This window comes from Cheilinus undulatus, linkage group 17 (assembly GCF_018320785.1).
Source record: "Cheilinus undulatus linkage group 17, ASM1832078v1, whole genome shotgun sequence".
NCBI classification, from domain to species: Eukaryota; Metazoa; Chordata; class Actinopteri; order Labriformes; family Labridae; genus Cheilinus; species Cheilinus undulatus.
In genome coordinates, this window is record NC_054881.1 from 39,116,218 (window position 1) to 39,133,666 (window position 17,449).

At 40.4% G+C, this 17,449-nt stretch overlaps 2 protein-coding genes and 4 non-coding genes across 9 annotated transcripts in view; 5 read left to right on the forward strand and 1 right to left on the reverse strand.

The window, feature by feature from the left end:
* The window catches only part of usp20 (ubiquitin specific peptidase 20), a 30,053-nt gene extending 22,700 nt beyond the window's left edge, over positions 1-7,353 (reverse strand). Inside the window, exons 1-9 of one of the 4 annotated variants that reach the window (XM_041810861.1) lie at positions 7,153-7,353; positions 6,821-6,928; positions 5,055-5,108; positions 4,459-4,521; positions 4,219-4,359; positions 3,966-4,068; positions 3,573-3,642; positions 2,365-2,478; positions 2,174-2,273 (exon numbers count right to left, since the gene is read on the reverse strand). In XM_041810861.1, the coding sequence (XP_041666795.1) occupies positions 2,174-2,273; positions 2,365-2,478; positions 3,573-3,642; positions 3,966-4,068; positions 4,219-4,359; positions 4,459-4,521; positions 5,055-5,108; positions 6,821-6,898 (723 nt within the window). In that variant the 5' untranslated portion in view covers positions 6,899-6,928; positions 7,153-7,353. Of the gene's footprint in view, positions 1-2,173; positions 2,274-2,364; positions 2,479-3,572; positions 3,643-3,965; positions 4,091-4,218; positions 4,360-4,458; positions 4,522-5,054; positions 5,109-6,820 lie in introns of those variants that run through there. The other 3 variants (XM_041810860.1, XM_041810862.1, XM_041810863.1) reach the window with 3 other exon arrangements.
* rpl7a (ribosomal protein L7a) lies at positions 7,208-17,257 on the forward strand. Its single transcript, XM_041810333.1, has 8 exons — positions 7,208-7,451; positions 13,122-13,247; positions 13,434-13,583; positions 13,818-13,958; positions 14,207-14,286; positions 14,528-14,658; positions 16,952-17,021; positions 17,122-17,257. The coding sequence occupies exons 1-8, from the start codon at positions 7,208-7,210 to the stop codon at positions 17,224-17,226; spliced, it is 1,047 nt and encodes a 348-aa protein (XP_041666267.1). The 3' UTR covers positions 17,227-17,257.
* LOC121525724 lies at positions 13,292-13,365 on the forward strand. The gene has a single exon (XR_005993262.1). It is a non-coding gene; the product is annotated as a small nucleolar RNA SNORD24 (small nucleolar RNA).
* Positions 13,670-13,740, forward strand: LOC121525725. Its single transcript, XR_005993263.1, has one exon. It is a non-coding gene; the product is annotated as a small nucleolar RNA SNORD24 (small nucleolar RNA).
* LOC121525723 lies at positions 14,060-14,132 on the forward strand. The gene has a single exon (XR_005993261.1). It is a non-coding gene; the product is annotated as a small nucleolar RNA SNORD36 (small nucleolar RNA).
* On the forward strand, positions 14,335-14,411 carry LOC121525714. Its single transcript, XR_005993254.1, has one exon. It is a non-coding gene; the product is annotated as a small nucleolar RNA SNORD36 (small nucleolar RNA).
* Positions 17,258-17,449: the final 192 nt, after the last annotated feature.

Here is a 17,449-nt window from a genome sequence, read left to right on the forward strand (position 1 = left end):
AAAAAAAGCTGCAAAAACATGACAAAAAAATGAGTGAAAAATAACTAAAATTGGCAACATTGGGGGAAATGGAAAAAGTGACATGTAATGGCAAGAGGCCCCTTGAAAGAAGCAAAAAACGGAAAAAATGCTATTTACGAAAAGCAGGATAAAAGAGGTAAAAAGGGTAAAAAAGGGCAAAAAATTGTAAATAAGGGCAATGGAAATATACAGACAAAAAAATAAAGGTTGACAATTAAGTTTGACAATTAAAGTCTGATGTATAAGTGAGGGAAACAAATTGCAATGGATAATTCTGAGGTCAAAGTTTCCTTTTTTAATGTTTTTATATTTATATTTTAAATTTACACATAAAAAAGCCACAAATCCTAACAAAAGAGCCACATGTGGCTCTATTGCCACGCGTTGAGTATCACTGTTCTTCAATCTACCCATGAAGGCAGTTGTACATCCAAACACGAAGCCAATACGTCTCCAAATGCAAAATGACATCAGAACAGTTTTGAATGCAAAATAGTGGAATTTTACAATGCAATAAAAGGATGCATTAAATTGCGATTAACTACAGAAATTCTAAAATTAACTGCAATTAACAATTTCAACCTTTGACAGCCCTGATAAAAATATCAGAGGTGTTTAGAGAGAAATCCTCCAGGAGAGGGTCACATTACCACACTTTGAAAACCCCTGCAGTACTATTTATATTGTGTTTGTGCAACAACAGAGCCTTTGTGTGGCGGTTAGAAATAGACAAGGACAAACAGACAGGGAAAATTAACACACAGGCCAGACACTCTACAAACAGGCAGATGTCATCATTATAAAATCACTGCTAACACTTTTTATGGTATTAAAACAAAACCAGAAACTTCCTTTCAACATTTATATCTAGGGACCAGTGCGAGAGCCCTATTGGAATTGAAGGGATTGGGGGCCTTAAGTGAAAACTCCAGTTTTTTTTTCTCAAAAATTGTCCCCATCTGGTGGTGGAATGGTTTAAGTCCATCGCACGGTTTCCTCTAGGCGGTGCCAAAAGTGAGATAGGGCCCTGGGTAACATCTACATGCATGAAACTCAGTGCACATACTGTATGTATCATGACGAGACGAGAAAAAAATTACACTATGACCATCCTCTAAAACGTACAGGAACCAAACTATGGACGCCAAACGGGCAAAATTTGGCGTTTTTTTGCCTTTTTCACTGACGGACACTTTGCACATTTGAACGAACTTGTCTGAGGGATTTCATCAGATTAATACCAGAATTTTTCACTCAAACTAGACAACCTTGACATTTTTAATTGTGTTGGCTGCTTTTTGTGAGTTTCAAGGCATATTTATGTTTTTATTTCATGCTTTTATTGATTTTTAAAAAATCAGTAATGGTAGGTATAATTTGGCTTTTTGACGTAAAAAAACCCTCACAAACACATCATCTCCACTGTGGATCACAGTGGTGGCAGCATCATGCTGTGGGGATGCTTCTCAGCAGCTGGCCCTGGAAGGCTTGTAAAGGTAGAGGGTAAAATGAATGAAGCAAAATAAAGAAAAATCCTGATTGCAGCCAAAGGTGACTCTACTAAATACTGACCTGAAGGGGTGAATATTCATGCAGTCATTTAATTCACATTACATAAGCCAAATTATATTTAACAGGTTGGATTTATTAAATCAATAAAGGGTAATATATCCAAGAAGGTCTTTATACTTTAAATGTATGTAACAGATTTCTATGATTATCATACAACAGTCTCCTGATTCTATCACATTCTCTGCTTGTTTGTTCACAGGAAACTGGCGCATATGAAAGTGAGCGGGATTTACATATGCTCAGCTGATTGCCTCTCTGTAGGAACAGAAAGTTTAAGTGTCCCGGAAAGAAAACTAATCTCCTCAGACATAAAAAAAATTACTCTTCAAAATGTTCTGATCTTTTGTCTAAGTATTTTGTGTAAAGTTTACAAGGAAGAGACATAAAATGCATGATTGCCTTAGTTTGCTACATGAGATCTGAGGACTATTCCTTAAAACATGCAAAAAACCTAATTGCATGTATTCTTGTGAAAACTGTTAGTCAAAATCAGCACTTTAAGGGAAAAACTAATAGTTTTGGGGTGTTTACTAACATGAAACAAGGCATGTTCAAGCTGAGTTATGCCAGGTGTAATTACCTGCTGGGTGTTTGCCCCTACCTGCTGAGCATAACCTCGAAACATGGGGTTTACAAGTTTGATGCCATGAGACAGACTGGTAGGGACCACATAGCTGGGCCTGGCAGGGTTGAAACCATGAGAGTTAGATAAATAACCTGAACTGAAACAGCTTTCACAAGTATTTATTTAACTCTTTAAGGAGTTCTTACCGTTTTTTATGCCAGAGTTCTGAGATGAGTTTCTGGTAGCTCTTACAGAGAGCTGGCTTCTTATCGGTGCGGACCAATCCACTGCAGTCCAGGAAGAAGTGAGTAAGAGGAGGACTGGAAAAAAAAGAGGTAAAATTAACATGTGTTTCTTCTTTCTCTGTCAGAGCAGACGGAGAAAGACAAAGAAAATGAAGAAATACAAAAGGATTCAACCCCTTGGAGGTTTTATCCTTTTATTGATTTTATCAATCAATCATGGTGAATATAACTTGGCTTTTTAGACCATAGAAAATATAAATGATACATAGCATATAAAGACACCTGTTTCTGGAAGATTTAGTCACTGCTTAATCAGTATTCATGGCTACCATTACATCATGATGACAAAGGAATACTCAGAGAAAAGGTGATTGAAAAGTAGAAGTCAGGGGATGGATACAAAAAAAATTCCGACGCTTTAAACATCCCCAAGAGTTCAGTTCAATCCATAATCAAGAAACAGAAGGATAACGGCACATGTGTAAATCCGCCTAGATCAGGCCGTCCTCACAAACTGAGTGAGCCTGCAAGAAGGAGACTAGTGAGAGAGGCCACCAAGACACCTATGACTACTCTGAAGGAGTTCCAAGCTTCAGCAGCTGAGATGGGAGAGACTCCACAGACAACAACTGTTGGCCAGGTTCTTCACCAGTCAAAGCTTTATGGGAGAGTGGCAAAGAGAAAGACACTGTTGAAGAAAACTCAGATTCAGTCTGGACTAGAGTTCACCAAAAGGCATGTGGGAGACTCCATGGTCAAGTGGAAGAACTTTCTTTGGTCTAACGAGACCAAAACTGAGCTTTTTGGCCATCAGACAAGACACCAAACTATTTGTGAAGGACAGTGGTGGCAGCATCATGCTGTTGGGGTGCTTCTCAGCAGCCAGCCCTGGAAGGCTTGTAGAGGTGAGGAGAATTTGTGGGTGACTCAGTGCTGCGATAACAGCCAAAGGTGCATCTACTGAATATTAACCTGCAGGGGGGTGAATATTTATGCAGCCACTTACATATTTCTACAGTTCTTTCTAATTTTCCTTGTCATAAAAGCCAAACTATATAAATCATGATTGATGTATTAAATAAATAAAACATCCAAGGGGGTGATAACTTTTGATTTGCACTATACATGACTAGGGATGGAGCAGATGTTATGAGAGGAGGTTGCCTCACCAGTTGGACAGAGCTTGAAGAGCTGCATTCATGTAGCAGGAGTTTCCAATATTTTTCATTCCTGTCAGACCTACAAAGAGGAGAGAAGAAAATCATTTGGTTTCCATATCCCCCCAGACTGCTTTGAGTGTATAATTAAGCAGTAATGGCACAGTTTTAAATCTAGATGACACCACTAAGGGTTAATTATCAAAGCTTGTCTGGATAAAAGGGTCTTCAAGCTATTCTTAGGCTTCAAAGCAATTATATCTGATAAAAATGTCAGCTTTGACCTAATATTACAAGAAATGGCTTTAATAACTAGAGAAAGACTTTCATGGCGGAGCTTTTTGCACTAAGAACGTGTGTGATTTGAGGTGATGGTTTCAGGGAAGAAATCTTGACTTTTTGTACCTCTGGGTTTAAGCTCATCCTCCTCTGACTCTGAACCTTCTTCTTCTGCAACGGCAATGGGCACTGCTTTCAGCGGGTGACCTACTGGCTGAGGAGCTGCTTCCTGGGAAAATGATGAATGGATACTATAAATATGAGGGTGATAAAGGAGCAAAGTTGTGAGGCTTTTGAAAATGCAATGCTAGCACTTGTAGTTTTCCCATTTGTCTCATCAAACAGAGGAGGCATACACCACTGAAGTGCAAAGCTGTACCTGATCTGTAGCTTTACAGTGATGAGGAGCAGCAGGGATGGGCACCAGCGCCGGCCTGTGCTCCAAAAACACCTCCCGCTCACACACATAACACCAGATCCTGAAGGTGGTCAGATTCACGGTCAGGTTGTGCTTCTTAGCCTGAAAGGAAACACACAAATGGTCATTCAAGGGACTTTAAACTGTGTTTTTATCTTCTCCAAGAGGGTAAACTGATAAGCAAAGCTGTGAGAGTTTTACCTGTGCGTGCAGGGTGCTGTGATCAGAGTATGACTCGCCACATCCAACATATGGACAGTCACTCTATGGAGCATAAAGAGTGAATTAGAGAGGAACCGAAAGCTATTAAATCCTCTCATTTAGCTCACCAAAAGGTCACACAATCTTACTTTCTACTTAATTAATTAATTAATCTCTCACGAGAAGGTCAGTCTGAGTAAAAAGTCATAGCTGTAACTGTAATTATGCAGTCCTTGCTTGCTGAGTCTGAGATATGTCAGAGTTTAAAAGCTTTCACATTCACAACAACATTAATGCCATATATTGTCATCAATTATTCAGCATCCAGCTGGACTTCTAATCTGACATAGCTGCACTTGTGAGGTCAGAGTTAATGTGAAGGGGTGCACAAGCTAAAGCAGCAGTTTGTGGCTTTTTATGCCGTTATTTGAGAGACAGGGTGGTGGGAGAGAGGAAAGATGAGTCTGACTCAGACCACCCACTTTTAGGGCTGTAGCCTCTGAACTTCAGGCAAACAATGTGAAAACAAGGCCAACTGGTGCCATAAAAGAGAGAATTTTAAACATTTTTAGAGCACATTCAAGTCTCAAACCTACCTGCAGACACGCCCAGAGGTTTGGCCCTCCAGCTCCACAAGACTGGCAAGTTCCCTACAGCAAGAGAAAGACAACTTGAATTTGTATAAAATAAAAGGATTACATACAGTAGCATATGTACAGGTTTGTTGGTTTCATTAAAAATGAATAAGAGATAACAAAAGCCAGGTTGTTCTTGCTGTGATCTTGTTTTAAGCAATATATATGGCTTTGTTGACAAAATAGTACTGTCAATTAAATAAAAATATAGAATGTAAAAAAGTGACTGCATAAATATTCACCCTCTTTAAAGTGACTGACCTAATTCAACAGAGTTCAAGCCAATTAGCACTAGTTGTCTTATGATTAGTGAAATGGGGATCACCTGAGTGCAGTGAGTGTGTCTCAAGTGATTGTAGTATAACGACACCTGTGTCTGGAAGGTCCAGTCACTGGTTAATCAGTGTTCCTGGCTACTATTACATCATGAAGACAAAAGAACACCCCAAGAAACTCAAAGAAAAGGTGACTGAAAAGTACAAGTCAGCAGGATGGATACAAAAACATTTCCAAGACAGTGAACTTCAACAAACAGAAGGAATATTCCACATGTGTAAATCTGTCTAGATCAGGCCGCCCTCACAAACTGAGTGAGCCTGCAAGAAGGAGACTAGTGAGAGAGGCCACCAAGACACCTATGACTACTCTGAAGGAGTTCCAAGCTTCAGCAGCTGAGATGGAGAGACTCTGCAGAAAACAACTGCTGCCCAGGTTCTTCACCAGTCAGAGCTTTATGGGAGAGTGGCAAAGAGAAAGCCACTGTTGAAGAAAACTCAGATTCAATCTGGACTAGAGTTTATCAAAAGGCATGTGGGAGACTCCATGGTCAAGCGGAAGAAAATTCTTTGGTCTAACGAGACCAAAACTGAGCTTTTAGGCCATCAGACAAGACACCAAACCATCTGTGAAGCACAGTGGTGGCAGCACCATGCTGTGGGGATGCTTTTCAGCAGCCGGCTCTAGAATGCTTGTAGAGGTAGAAGGTAAAAATGAATGCACCAAATTTAGAAAAATCCCAGAGGACAATCTTATTCAGTCTGCAAGAGGACTACGGCTTGGGAGATGATTTACTCTCCAGCCAGACAATGACTTGAAGCATACAGAGAAAGCTAAACAGAAATGGTTTAAAGACAATAAGGGGAATGTTCTGGAGAGGATGGGTCAGAGCCTAGACTTCAATCCAATAAAGAATTTGTGCTGGACTTGAAAAGGGTTGGTCATGCCTGATTCAACCAGTTTTGCAAAGAAGGAGTAAAATTGCAGAGTCTAGATTGTGACCTATCCATACAGACTCAGCGCTGTGACTCTACTTAATACCGACGTAAAGGGAGTGAATATTCATGCAATCACCTACTCTACTTGACATATTCTATTAAACTAGCATTACTTTAAAGAAATTTGTTTTACTTTGACATTAAAGATTTTTTTCTGTCATTAGAGCCTAATTATGTTGACCATGGTTGAGTTATAAAATCCTTAAAATGGAAAATATCCAAGCAGGTGAACACTTTTTATAGGCACTGTAGGTTGCTGTTAATGTCATACAGAAGTTTGAAAATCTGCTACCATGACAACTCTGACCAGTAGCCCTAAATTGCAGCTCAAGTGGTTATCAATGCAATATGAACTGATGGAGACAAGGCTAAATATAGCAGACACAGCCAATGACCTGGACAGGACATCTCTGACATTGTGGAGAACATAATAAGCCAACAGATGACACCCACCTTGGATTTCTGAAGGAGGTCCTCCTTGGTCACCTCTCCAATAGAGTCCAGGTGAGGACAAATGTCTTGGTCTGCCATGGCTACTAACTGTCTTTACAGGGGCGTCTGCTGGTTTAACAGGGTAGATTGAAGAAAACTGTAGATTCAGATGTAGCTAAAGCTAGCTTTGCCTTGACACATAGACTGTAGCCATAGAAACAGCTCGCCTCCGACTGACAGCTGAAACACCAATAGTACAGCGGCAGTATTGTTCACGCCATCTTATCACAATAATAACCAGTATTTCAAGCCGTTATCTGGCAGCTCTGCAAAGTGAAAGGCCTTCTGTTTACCAGCGAAAGCTCAGAGATCATCTCCTGGCTGCAGCGATGATAACATCTGTTAAGAATGAGCCGTCTTTACCAGCACAGCCTGCTGACACGCTTCTTGCCGCTAATTATCACCGTCCATGTCAACAATCTCGGCTGGATGCGGCGAGGAAACCGTCAGATAGCGAGATATCGAGGAGCCGAGACGACGGACGCGATACCCCGGCCCACCGTCCCCAAACAACTCCGCCCCCTCCCATCCAGAGTCAGCACGGTCCGGCACGGCACGACGCAGAGGAGGAGGGGGGAGGAGACTAGGAGACGTCAGCTCTGTCCGTTAACTCTCCGTTAGCCTCCGTTTTCATCTTTATTACACCCCTTTGACTAATATTATTTATCATTGACAAATTATTTCATGTTTATCCTTACCAAATAAATCACTAAAACTGTCAAACATGACATTTTAACTACCTAACAGAATACATGATTGTTTACGGAAGTGACGTAACACTGTACGTCGGTTAAATGCTTCGTCATAGACGGCCACTGAGGGACATTCATTCCGGTGTGGTTTTAAATATATGGGACAAATGACTGACGAATAAACGAAAAAGATAACAAAAAAAAAAGGGTTCAAATATTTAAATTCACCGCTACTTTTTCAGTGTTTTGTTGGATCCATGTTAAATAAAGGGACACAATCTGAAATTCCTCAATTAAACTTTAAATTTAATGCAGTTTTGTACTTATAATACCACAGAATTTTTTTTTTTTTTTCAAATTATTTTTGCATTGCAATAAAGCTATAGATTGACAAATATGACTCATCTTCCATGGCATAAAGTCATAAAATACAATAAAATATCAAGATAACTGTTATTCTTAATTTTCCTACACTTGCATGCCAGACATTCAACTGTTTTGTTTGTTTTTTTATTGATTAAGCAACAATCTATAATAGAAGTTGAGACTTTTACATAAATACAGCTCAAAGCCGTGCACAAGAGTAATTTTACCCCTTGAGAAATGCACCCTTCTATCCTCAATCATTCAATTTTGGGCATATCTACAGGTTGTAGGATTTGCACCATTGCAACATGTTGTCTGCCATTTCATTAATTGATTTATTAATTTATCATCATGGCTTCTTTTTCCCTGTTATTCTTTTTGTTCAAATGATCACATCTGAAAACACACACTGCCTGTTACATTTAATTGTATGCCTTTTTTCATTGTTTTGTAAACTTAGCACAAAAAGTAAGGAAATTTGTGTTTGCTGGATTGTATTTTTGTTGTAACAATGCTTCTTGGCAATAAACCATATAACGTTGGAAAGCCTGTTTATGCCCCTTTTAAATGATACCACATTTGTAAGGAACATGCATCTGTGGGATGAGCAGCAGAGCTGAGTATACAGGTTGCACCCATGTAAAATTTGTCAAGACTTATTATGTTGTTTCACTGTTGTTTTGAGCTTCTGGTACCCCCAGGTGCCTGACTGTCTGTGATCATTGGGGCGGAAGTAGCTCGGTCTGGAAGGACTTGGGCCTGGAGGGTCGCCAGTTTAAGTCCCGTTCAGACCAGTAGTGTGAATGGGGGGGGGGCAGTCATCCCCCCTTGTGGCCCAGTTGTTGAAAAACACGTGCTAAAGTGGCCTCTTGGGAGCCAAAACACATGCTGAAGTGCCCTTGAGAGCCAAAACACATCCTAAAGTGCCCTTCAGAGCCAAAAAGAACACTAAAGTGCCCTCTTTGGAGCCAAAACACACACTAAAGTGCCTTTGAGAGCCAAAATGCATGCTAAAGTGCCCTCTTGGGACGCAAAACACATGCTACAGTGCCCTTGAGAGCCAAAACCCATGCTAAAATGCCCTTGGGAGCCAAAACGCATGCTAAAGTGCAATACTGGTTGGCAAAACACACTAAACTGCCCTCTTGGTTGGAAAAAACACACTAAACTGCCCCCTTGGCTGGTTAAAATATGATAACTTCCCACTTGGGTGGCAAAAAGGCGTGTTTAAGTACCCTCCTCATTGGCAAAACACACTAAACTCCAGAAGACCATTAGGACCAAGAAATACTATGGCACATTACTGTTGAAATGACTTTTATGTTGGGCCCTTCTCTGATCTATATTGAGCCAGAACTATATCTCACAGAACCAGTTTGGATTATCTGGTGCTAATATGGTGTTAAAATGCACTAGAATACAGGAAATGCCATCTACTTCATTGAAAATGTTCTGGGGGAAGACCCCCAGACCCCCTAGGGATTTATTTATTTATTTCTGTGTGTTCTTCACAGTCCAATGTTGAATCTACACAGTTCTTGTGGATGCTGATCCTAACTACAAACTAACTTGAGTAGTCTGTCTAGTTAGTCTGTTTTAAGGCTATATAATGTGCCATTTGTACAACATATAAACATATCTTAAGTGCCCTTGAAAACACGTAAAACTTAGTGCCCTCTTCAGTGGTGAGAACGCGCTGTATGTGCCCTTTTTTTTCTTTTCACCCCTGCCCTTGAAAAAATCTGTGCACGCCACTGGGTCAGATCATATCTGGAATTTGGCCTGGTAGCTGGAGAGGTGCCAGGACACCTCCTGAGCACAGCCGAAGTGCCCTTGAGCCCTGGACCCCCAGGAGCTCACAGCAGCGCTCCAACGAGGGCAGCAAGGCCATCACTCTGACATCTCTCCATTACTGCAAGTCCATGGGGATCCTGTTTGTGCATGTGCATTTGCATGTAACTGCTTATGTTTTTGTAGCATGAATAACAATAGATCAAGAGTGTAAACTTTCCCTTCAGGGATTAATAAAGTATGACTTAACTTAATGAGCTGCTACAGTGATCAGTAGGTGTCTGCTTCAAGAATCAGCATGCAACATTTGACTGATCTGAATAGAGCCCATATGAAAGGGCAACTTGAAACTTGTGTTCCACAAAATCAAATTGTGGCTTTATTTGGAGTGAGCCCTCGTACCATCTCCAGACTGAAGGCCAAGTCCATGTAATGGGGAAAGTCAGAGACAGGCCGCAAAGTAGGTGTTGCAATAAGATGACACCACAAGAAGAACGTTTCCTCACCCTGTCAGCACTTAGGAACCACAGGTTGTCTTCTACAGGTTTGCAGTCCAGAACAGATGGCATGAGGCCAAGCTGTGGTTTCATAGGGCCGCCAGGAGGCCTGCCATCACTGCCCTTCTTTGTCAGGCCCATAAGCACTGGTGGCGACAACATGTGCACCAGAACCTGAACATGCAAAGGAATGTTGTGTTCAACAGTGGGTCCACAGTCTGTCTATGGAAGTTGGATCGTAGGGTCAAAGTGTGGAGGAGACACAGAGAAGGCTATACTGATTGCTACAGTGATACAGTGACATCTTCGGTGGAGACAGTGTGATTGCCCCCACAGAGCGGGCTTTATCAGAGACTACCTCCAGAATTTGGGAATGGAGATGCCAGCAGTCCTGACCTCAAACCCATTGAAAACTAGTGGGATCAGCTTGGACGAGCTGATCGTGCCACAATGACAGACACAACCACATTGGCTGATTTGTGATAAATGCTGGTTGAAGAATGGGATGCCATTCCACAGCAGTGTGTGACCAGGCTGAGGCATGAGGAGGAGGAGGAGCCAGGCTTTTGTGGCTGTGTATGGTTCTTCCTCACACTAGGCTCCTTTAAGAAGAACTAAGATTCATATGACGTACTTAATAAATGAAACTGTATTTTTTAATCACATACTTTTTCATATCATTTCTTTATATTCTATGTTAATCATACTTACTTATTTATCATGGGTAATATCTAATTGCTTGATTTTTGATTTCCATAATCTACCACTTCACAACATGACAATAAATGTCTTAAATGAAGATTATTTAATCTTCAGAAAAATAAATTACACAGTCAGAATATCTAATTTAACTGATTAATTAAATAATTTTATTTGATTTTAATTTTCACAATTGGTGAAGTATGATGTGATGTGTCAATAAAAAAAAACTATGTTGAATATTCAATATTTTTCTCCTGCTCTCATGATTCTGAATAATATTGAGTAGAAGTTAATTCTCAGTATTGTAACTGATTATGACATACACACTAAATAAAAAAAAATATTGACTGTAAAACGTATTACTGCATAAAAACTAAATTTCACAAATTCATATTCAATTTCATTAGTTAATGTTTTTATATTATAATAATTTATATTAAAAAATATATGTTTATATAATTAAAATGTCAGCTTTTGTTAAAAACATTTTGTTAGAAAACATATAATACTACTACTACTACTACTACTAATAATAATAATAATAATAATAATAGTTCTATTATCATTCTTTATATCGATTTAATGTATTAGTTTTGTTTGTAAACGAGGATTATAAACAACAAAGTATCAAAATAACGCGGATCCTGGGTCAGACTTTTAACTTTTTAACTGCCTATCTCTGCTCAGAGCGTGTCGTTCGTAAATCTGACCTCAGATCGGCTCTTCCCAGGCCACGTAATCACGCTGCAAGCCTCGCGGTATTTACGCTACCCAGAATCCCTCTGTCTTCCTTTCTGCCTGAACCGACATGGTGGGTGCATAGCTGTTTCTTCTGAGAAATCATTGTAGCTTTTCTATCTGCTCGCATCCCTGTATGTATGCTTGTTCTGATATCATCAATTGTACAGACGGATTCTCTGAAACATATTCTTGTAAATGATGTTGATATTGAGCGTAGACGTGTTTTGGTATTTTAATAAGACTTGGTCAAATTGATGGTCGGTGTAGCCGGTAGGAGTTAGCACTGTGACTATGAGGAGCTAAAGCTAACGTGGGTGAGCACGTTTGATTTCTGGAGCTGTTTTCAACTGTTACTTTATTTTCGCTTCAGTTTGAATGGCTGTTGTCTTCCAGTCGGCTGTATAATATCACTTTATCCAAGGACTTGAACGCTGTTTGGGGCTGTAGCAGTGTGTCCAGCTCGGCTGTCACCGGTACAGTCAATGGGCCCTGGCGCTGCTCCCACTTGTCAGAATACGGATGCTAATGCTACAGCTAACTGTGGCTTCTCTTATGTCGTGGACGTGAAAGCGTCGTTGGTAGCTGAGTAATTAAAGTGTTTTCAGGTGAAGGACTCGTGTTGCTTTAGTGGCAGCGGCATTTCTGCTTACATTGTTTTTAAATGGCGCTGGACTGCTTGCTAACAGTGAGGTAGACTGGCCAGCATGGGGTTTGGCTAGCTGGAGTCTTAAGATGCTTTGAATTGGCAGTAGCAGCTTTCCAGTCTTCACACTGACGTGCTATCTTGTGCTTTTAGTATCGCATGTGGTTAGCCTATTTGCCAAGCAAAGGATGCAAAAGCCTAAGTGGGAAATAAGTTTAGCCTTGTTAGAAGTAACACATTTAGAGCATCATTGTAGGCCTGTCTAACACCAAATGTGTGTATTAGATCCCTTTACGCTGTGGAGTTTAAGTTCTAAGTATCTAATTGTGGAAAGTTGAGTTTTACTGATGAAAAATTGCAAGTAAACGCTAGCCTACTGGCTAAGTTTGACTAATTTGCTGGCAACATTTCAACGTTAGAGCCCTTGGTAATGCGTCTACCACTGTAGGTAGTCTATAGTAAACAACTTTGCTCAAAAGGTAAAGAGATTTGTGTTTGGTGAATCTCTTGGTCACAGTTCTTGTTGATGACTCCTGTGCTGTTGGAAACCCCACTCTGCATTGGCAGAGATCTGGCACAATTTTCAAGGGTGCAACCCACATAATCTGCTCTGCTGCTCATCCCACAAATGTGGCACCATTTAAAAAGGAAATAAACAGTCTTTACAACAGTAAATGTATTGATCAGGAGCATTGTTTCAACAAAGAAAAAATATACCAAACACATATTTCCTTACTATTTGTGTCAAGTTTAGATGTGATTAAGTGAAACGCTCCAAACAAGTGGAACCTTGTGTCTTCTGTTGTCTAAAGCATGTGTTTATTTTTCTTGACAGCCTAAGGGAAAGAAGGCTAAGGGGAAGAAGGTGGCACCTGCCCCTTCTGTGGCCAAGAAACATGAGGCCAAAAAAGTTGTAAACCCCCTCTTTGAGAAGAGGCCAAAGAACTTTGGCATCGGTAAGTAGCTCTGCAGCATTTTGGGAGGACTGAGACTCGTATAGTGCAGATGATGTAAAAGAATATTTGCTATCTTAGAAATACTGATGACAATTTTTCCACCAAGATCGCTGATGCACTTAAGATCAATAAGGTGCTTTAGCTTTCTTTGACGCTGGTCACTAAATGCTTTGTCTTATTCCACAGGCCAGGATATTCAGCCCAAGCGTGACTTAACACGCTTTGTGAAATGGCCTCGTTACATTCGCCTGCAGAGGCAGCGCTCCATCCTCTACAAGCGTCTGAAGGTCCCCCCTGCAATCAACCAGTTCACCCAGGCTCTGGACCGCCAGACTGGTGAGTCTTTAAAACTTTTTGGATTTGCAGCTTGCTGGGAAGTAGTTGCATTTCATGTACATTCATTATGGCTATGTTTTGACTTTTGCAAATGATGTGAAAGAATATTTGCTATCTAATTAGCCGTGCTGACATTTCCACCAAGATCACTGATGCAATAGAAATAAAGCAAACATGCATGTGGCCTCTTTATTGAATAAAGTTAATTTTGCTTGTGTTCTGGTTTCTCCTCAGCCACACAGCTGTTCAAGCTGGCCCACAAGTACAGGCCAGAGACCAAGCAGGAGAAGAAGCAGAGGCTGCTGGCTCGCGCTGAGCAGAAGGCCGCTGGAAAGGGAGACACCCCAACCAAGAGGCCCCCTGTCCTCCGTGCAGGTGAGCGTTAATGATCTGAAAGCTGACTGCTGAAATGAAGCAGTGTGTTACCACAAATATAACTAGCTACATCGTTAGAAGTGTCGTTTAGCCTGGCCTTACTGCAGTGATGACTTGAATTTCTTCACCTGAAACATTCCTTGATGGTTATTGAGCTTTTTAACCCTGAGCATTGGCCAAAATTACTTAAAACAGTTTGAGTCAGGGTGTTTTAAAATGGTAAGATACCAATGCTTTTCTTCCACCAGGCGTGAACACTGTCACCACTCTGGTGGAGAACAAGAAGGCTCAGCTGGTCATCATCGCCCACGATGTGGACCCCATTGAGGTGAGTTTTCATATTTGGTTTGGCAGCAGTCTGAGTTGAGTTGGTCTCTGGCAATGATGTCTGAATTTCTTCACCTGAATCATCTGTGTGGAACCAAACATACGAGCTTTTTAACCCTGAGCAGAGTCTAAAACCAAACCTGCCTGTTCTGTTGTTGTGGACATGGCGGTCTTTGGTCATACTGGTAGTTCTACTTCTGGATCATAAATGTGTAACGTTCTCTCTGTCTTTGCTTTCCTAGCTCGTCGTGTTCCTGCCAGCTCTGTGCCGCAAAATGGGTGTCCCATACTGCATCGTTAAGGGCAAGGCTAGACTGGGCAGACTGGTGCACAGAAAGACATGCACTTCAGTCGCCTTCACACAGATTAACCCGTAAGTATGCACTCAGACACAGCCAGCTAAGGTCTACTTAGGATTTAATACCAGGCACTCTGTTCTCCATCACAGTACACCCTTAGATAATACCTGCTGAACAAAGGCAGGCTACTACCAACAATTTCAGTCATTGATTCATTGGTTGATTGGATGCTTTTCAGCAGATAGTCAAACACTGTTGAAATGCAAAAGTCTACATATCTGTACTTTATTAACTAAAAGGAAACTACATTTTTATGAGTTGTGTTGCATTAAGTAAGTTACACATGCCACAGAATAAACACAACAAAATTAATAATTTTTTTTACTTGCACTAGCACTTTAAGATCACAACAGATCACATGACAGTAGCTTAGTGATTTGCTCTGAAGGACTCTAGGTAAAGCGGGATAATGCTTTTACTGCTTCCTCTGCCAGACATCTCCGCCACAGATTTAACCAATCAAACAGCTGTTTATTCATCTGTATGAAAAGGAGCCTCAGTCTTCAAAGCTTAATATAATGAGAACTTAGAGAAGTGTCACTCACTGCTTGATCAAGTTAGCGTTGGCGCATTAATGCTTGTTCTCGGGCTGGCCCTTATTCAAAGACACAAACCTCTCCTCTCGCAAAGTGGCTGCAGTTGGTAGTCATCCTTCCTCTCTCCTGGCCAAATTTTAGGGGGCATGTAAGACTCAGAGTGGGGTGGAGATCTTGGATTACATGAATGTCAGACAGTCCACCATTGTTTTTGTCCAGTCTCGTAACAGAAACATAACTTTAGATTTTCCTTAGTTTTTACAACAGAGCTACTCTTGATCGTCTCTGATATGTGAAATGATCGTTCTTTTGTTCTGCTAATCATGAAATAATCATCAGATGATTACTACGATCAGAGTTTTAACAGCTTCACTCATGATTCCAGCTGTTAAGTTACTGCTAAAATGGCGATAAACCAGAAGTTCTTTTGTCTTTTCAAGTAAGAGCTGTTTGTAAACCAGAAGAAAAGGACACTTGGCCTAAGACAGTACAGAAGCACAGCAAAGAGTTTGCTGAGAAAATCTTAGTTTATCATTAAAATCACTTCCCAAGGCAGTCATATTAAGGTAAAATATGATGAACTATTTGATAAAAAATCTGTTCTGAGCCTTTATTATAAATACTAGGTGTTATTCTTTGACGTTCATACCTTAGATCGTTGGTTCCTAACTTGGGGTCCAGGACTCCCTGGAGGGTTGCCAGAGATGCTAATTAAAATCATGATTAAGCATTTATTCATGCAAAAGTCTCTTCATAAGAAAGACTTTGTATTTTATATAGTGTTGAACAATAAAAACTTTTAAAATTTGATGTTAATTTTTTACATCCATGCATCACCTTTTCTCTGTGTGGGGCCTGGAGGACCTCAGCTCCTCTGATACAAATAAGGAGGTGTGTTATAGGAAAAAAGGTTGGGAACCACTTCCTTAGATTATGAACTTTTCAGTACAAACATAGCGTGGTTTATTTGCAGAGCAGCTGGTGCATTTAGGGGCTGTTGACATATTTGACTTACATCTGCTAGAGCAGATGTTTTGTCTGTCTAGCCCTGGAAAGAGGTTAGAAGGATGTTTCAGCCAAACGTGTGCAGCCCAACACAATAATTTAGGACAAATAGGCGTATCTGATTCTGGATCTGTGGCTTTTTGTCACATTGAGACAAGCTTTGTTCTGGAGACTCTTTGAAGCAGGGAGATAAAATCCTTTTAAAAAGTATGCAATGGTTTTGAATTCCATGTTTGATGTCCCACTCGTAACGCTCTGGGTTGCAATGATCTCTGACCAGTCAGTGGTTAGTCTTTCTTTCTGTCACATTAAAAAAACTACCAGTGACCAGGTATCCTCCCTAATGGAAAACTTAAAAGATGAGTTGAGTCATAGTGGAAAGGTAAAAAAACAAAGCACAGCTGTTTCCTGTGTTTTAAACAGATTTAAGTGCAGCATTGCTTCCTAACACACGGAGGGAGCCTAGTTTGAAAAGTTACTTTTCCCAAACATTAAGAGTATTCATCTTTGACAGAGGTTTTAATGAACTTGTCTTGTTTTTTCTTGCAGTAGCTGTCAGTCTAATAACAATGGTCATATTCTCTGTTATGGGTTTGCATACTACATTTGACCTTTTTTTTAATCTACAAATATTAGATTGCAGAAATAAAAGCTGTAAAATTAGCAGGTTGAGGATTGTTCATAAGGATTCAATGTATCTGAATGTCTCCTATCTAAAGGTAACATGATGCATAAACTTGTAATAACTGGTTTTGTTCTTCCCCAGTGAGGATAAGGGTGCACTTGCAAAGCTTGTGGAAGCCATCAAGACCAACTACAACGACAGATATGAGGAGGTGAGCATCAGTTAGCTGTGGTTGTCTGCTGAATGAAGCTTTAAGTGATGGACCAGTTATCACTCAATTCGTATTACATTTTTTGTTTCTCTTCCTCCAGATCCGTCGTCACTGGGGAGGCGGAATCATGGGTCCCAAATCCACAGCTCGCATCAGCAAGCTGGAGAAGGCAAAGGCCAAGGAACTGGCCACCAAGCTTGGTTAAATTGTTTGGAATAAAAAATATATGTCCTAAATTAAATGAGTTGGCTTCATTGTTGTCATACCCAAGTGTGTTACATGAACTCTGTTTCAGCAGGAGAATATTTGGATTAAAGTTAGTGTTTTTCTAAGTCAGGAGCACATCCCAGTATTATAACATGTCTGTTTGGTCCCCCTGAACATCAAAATGAGTTTTGGGGAACAAAACTAGTTGAATATTATAACCA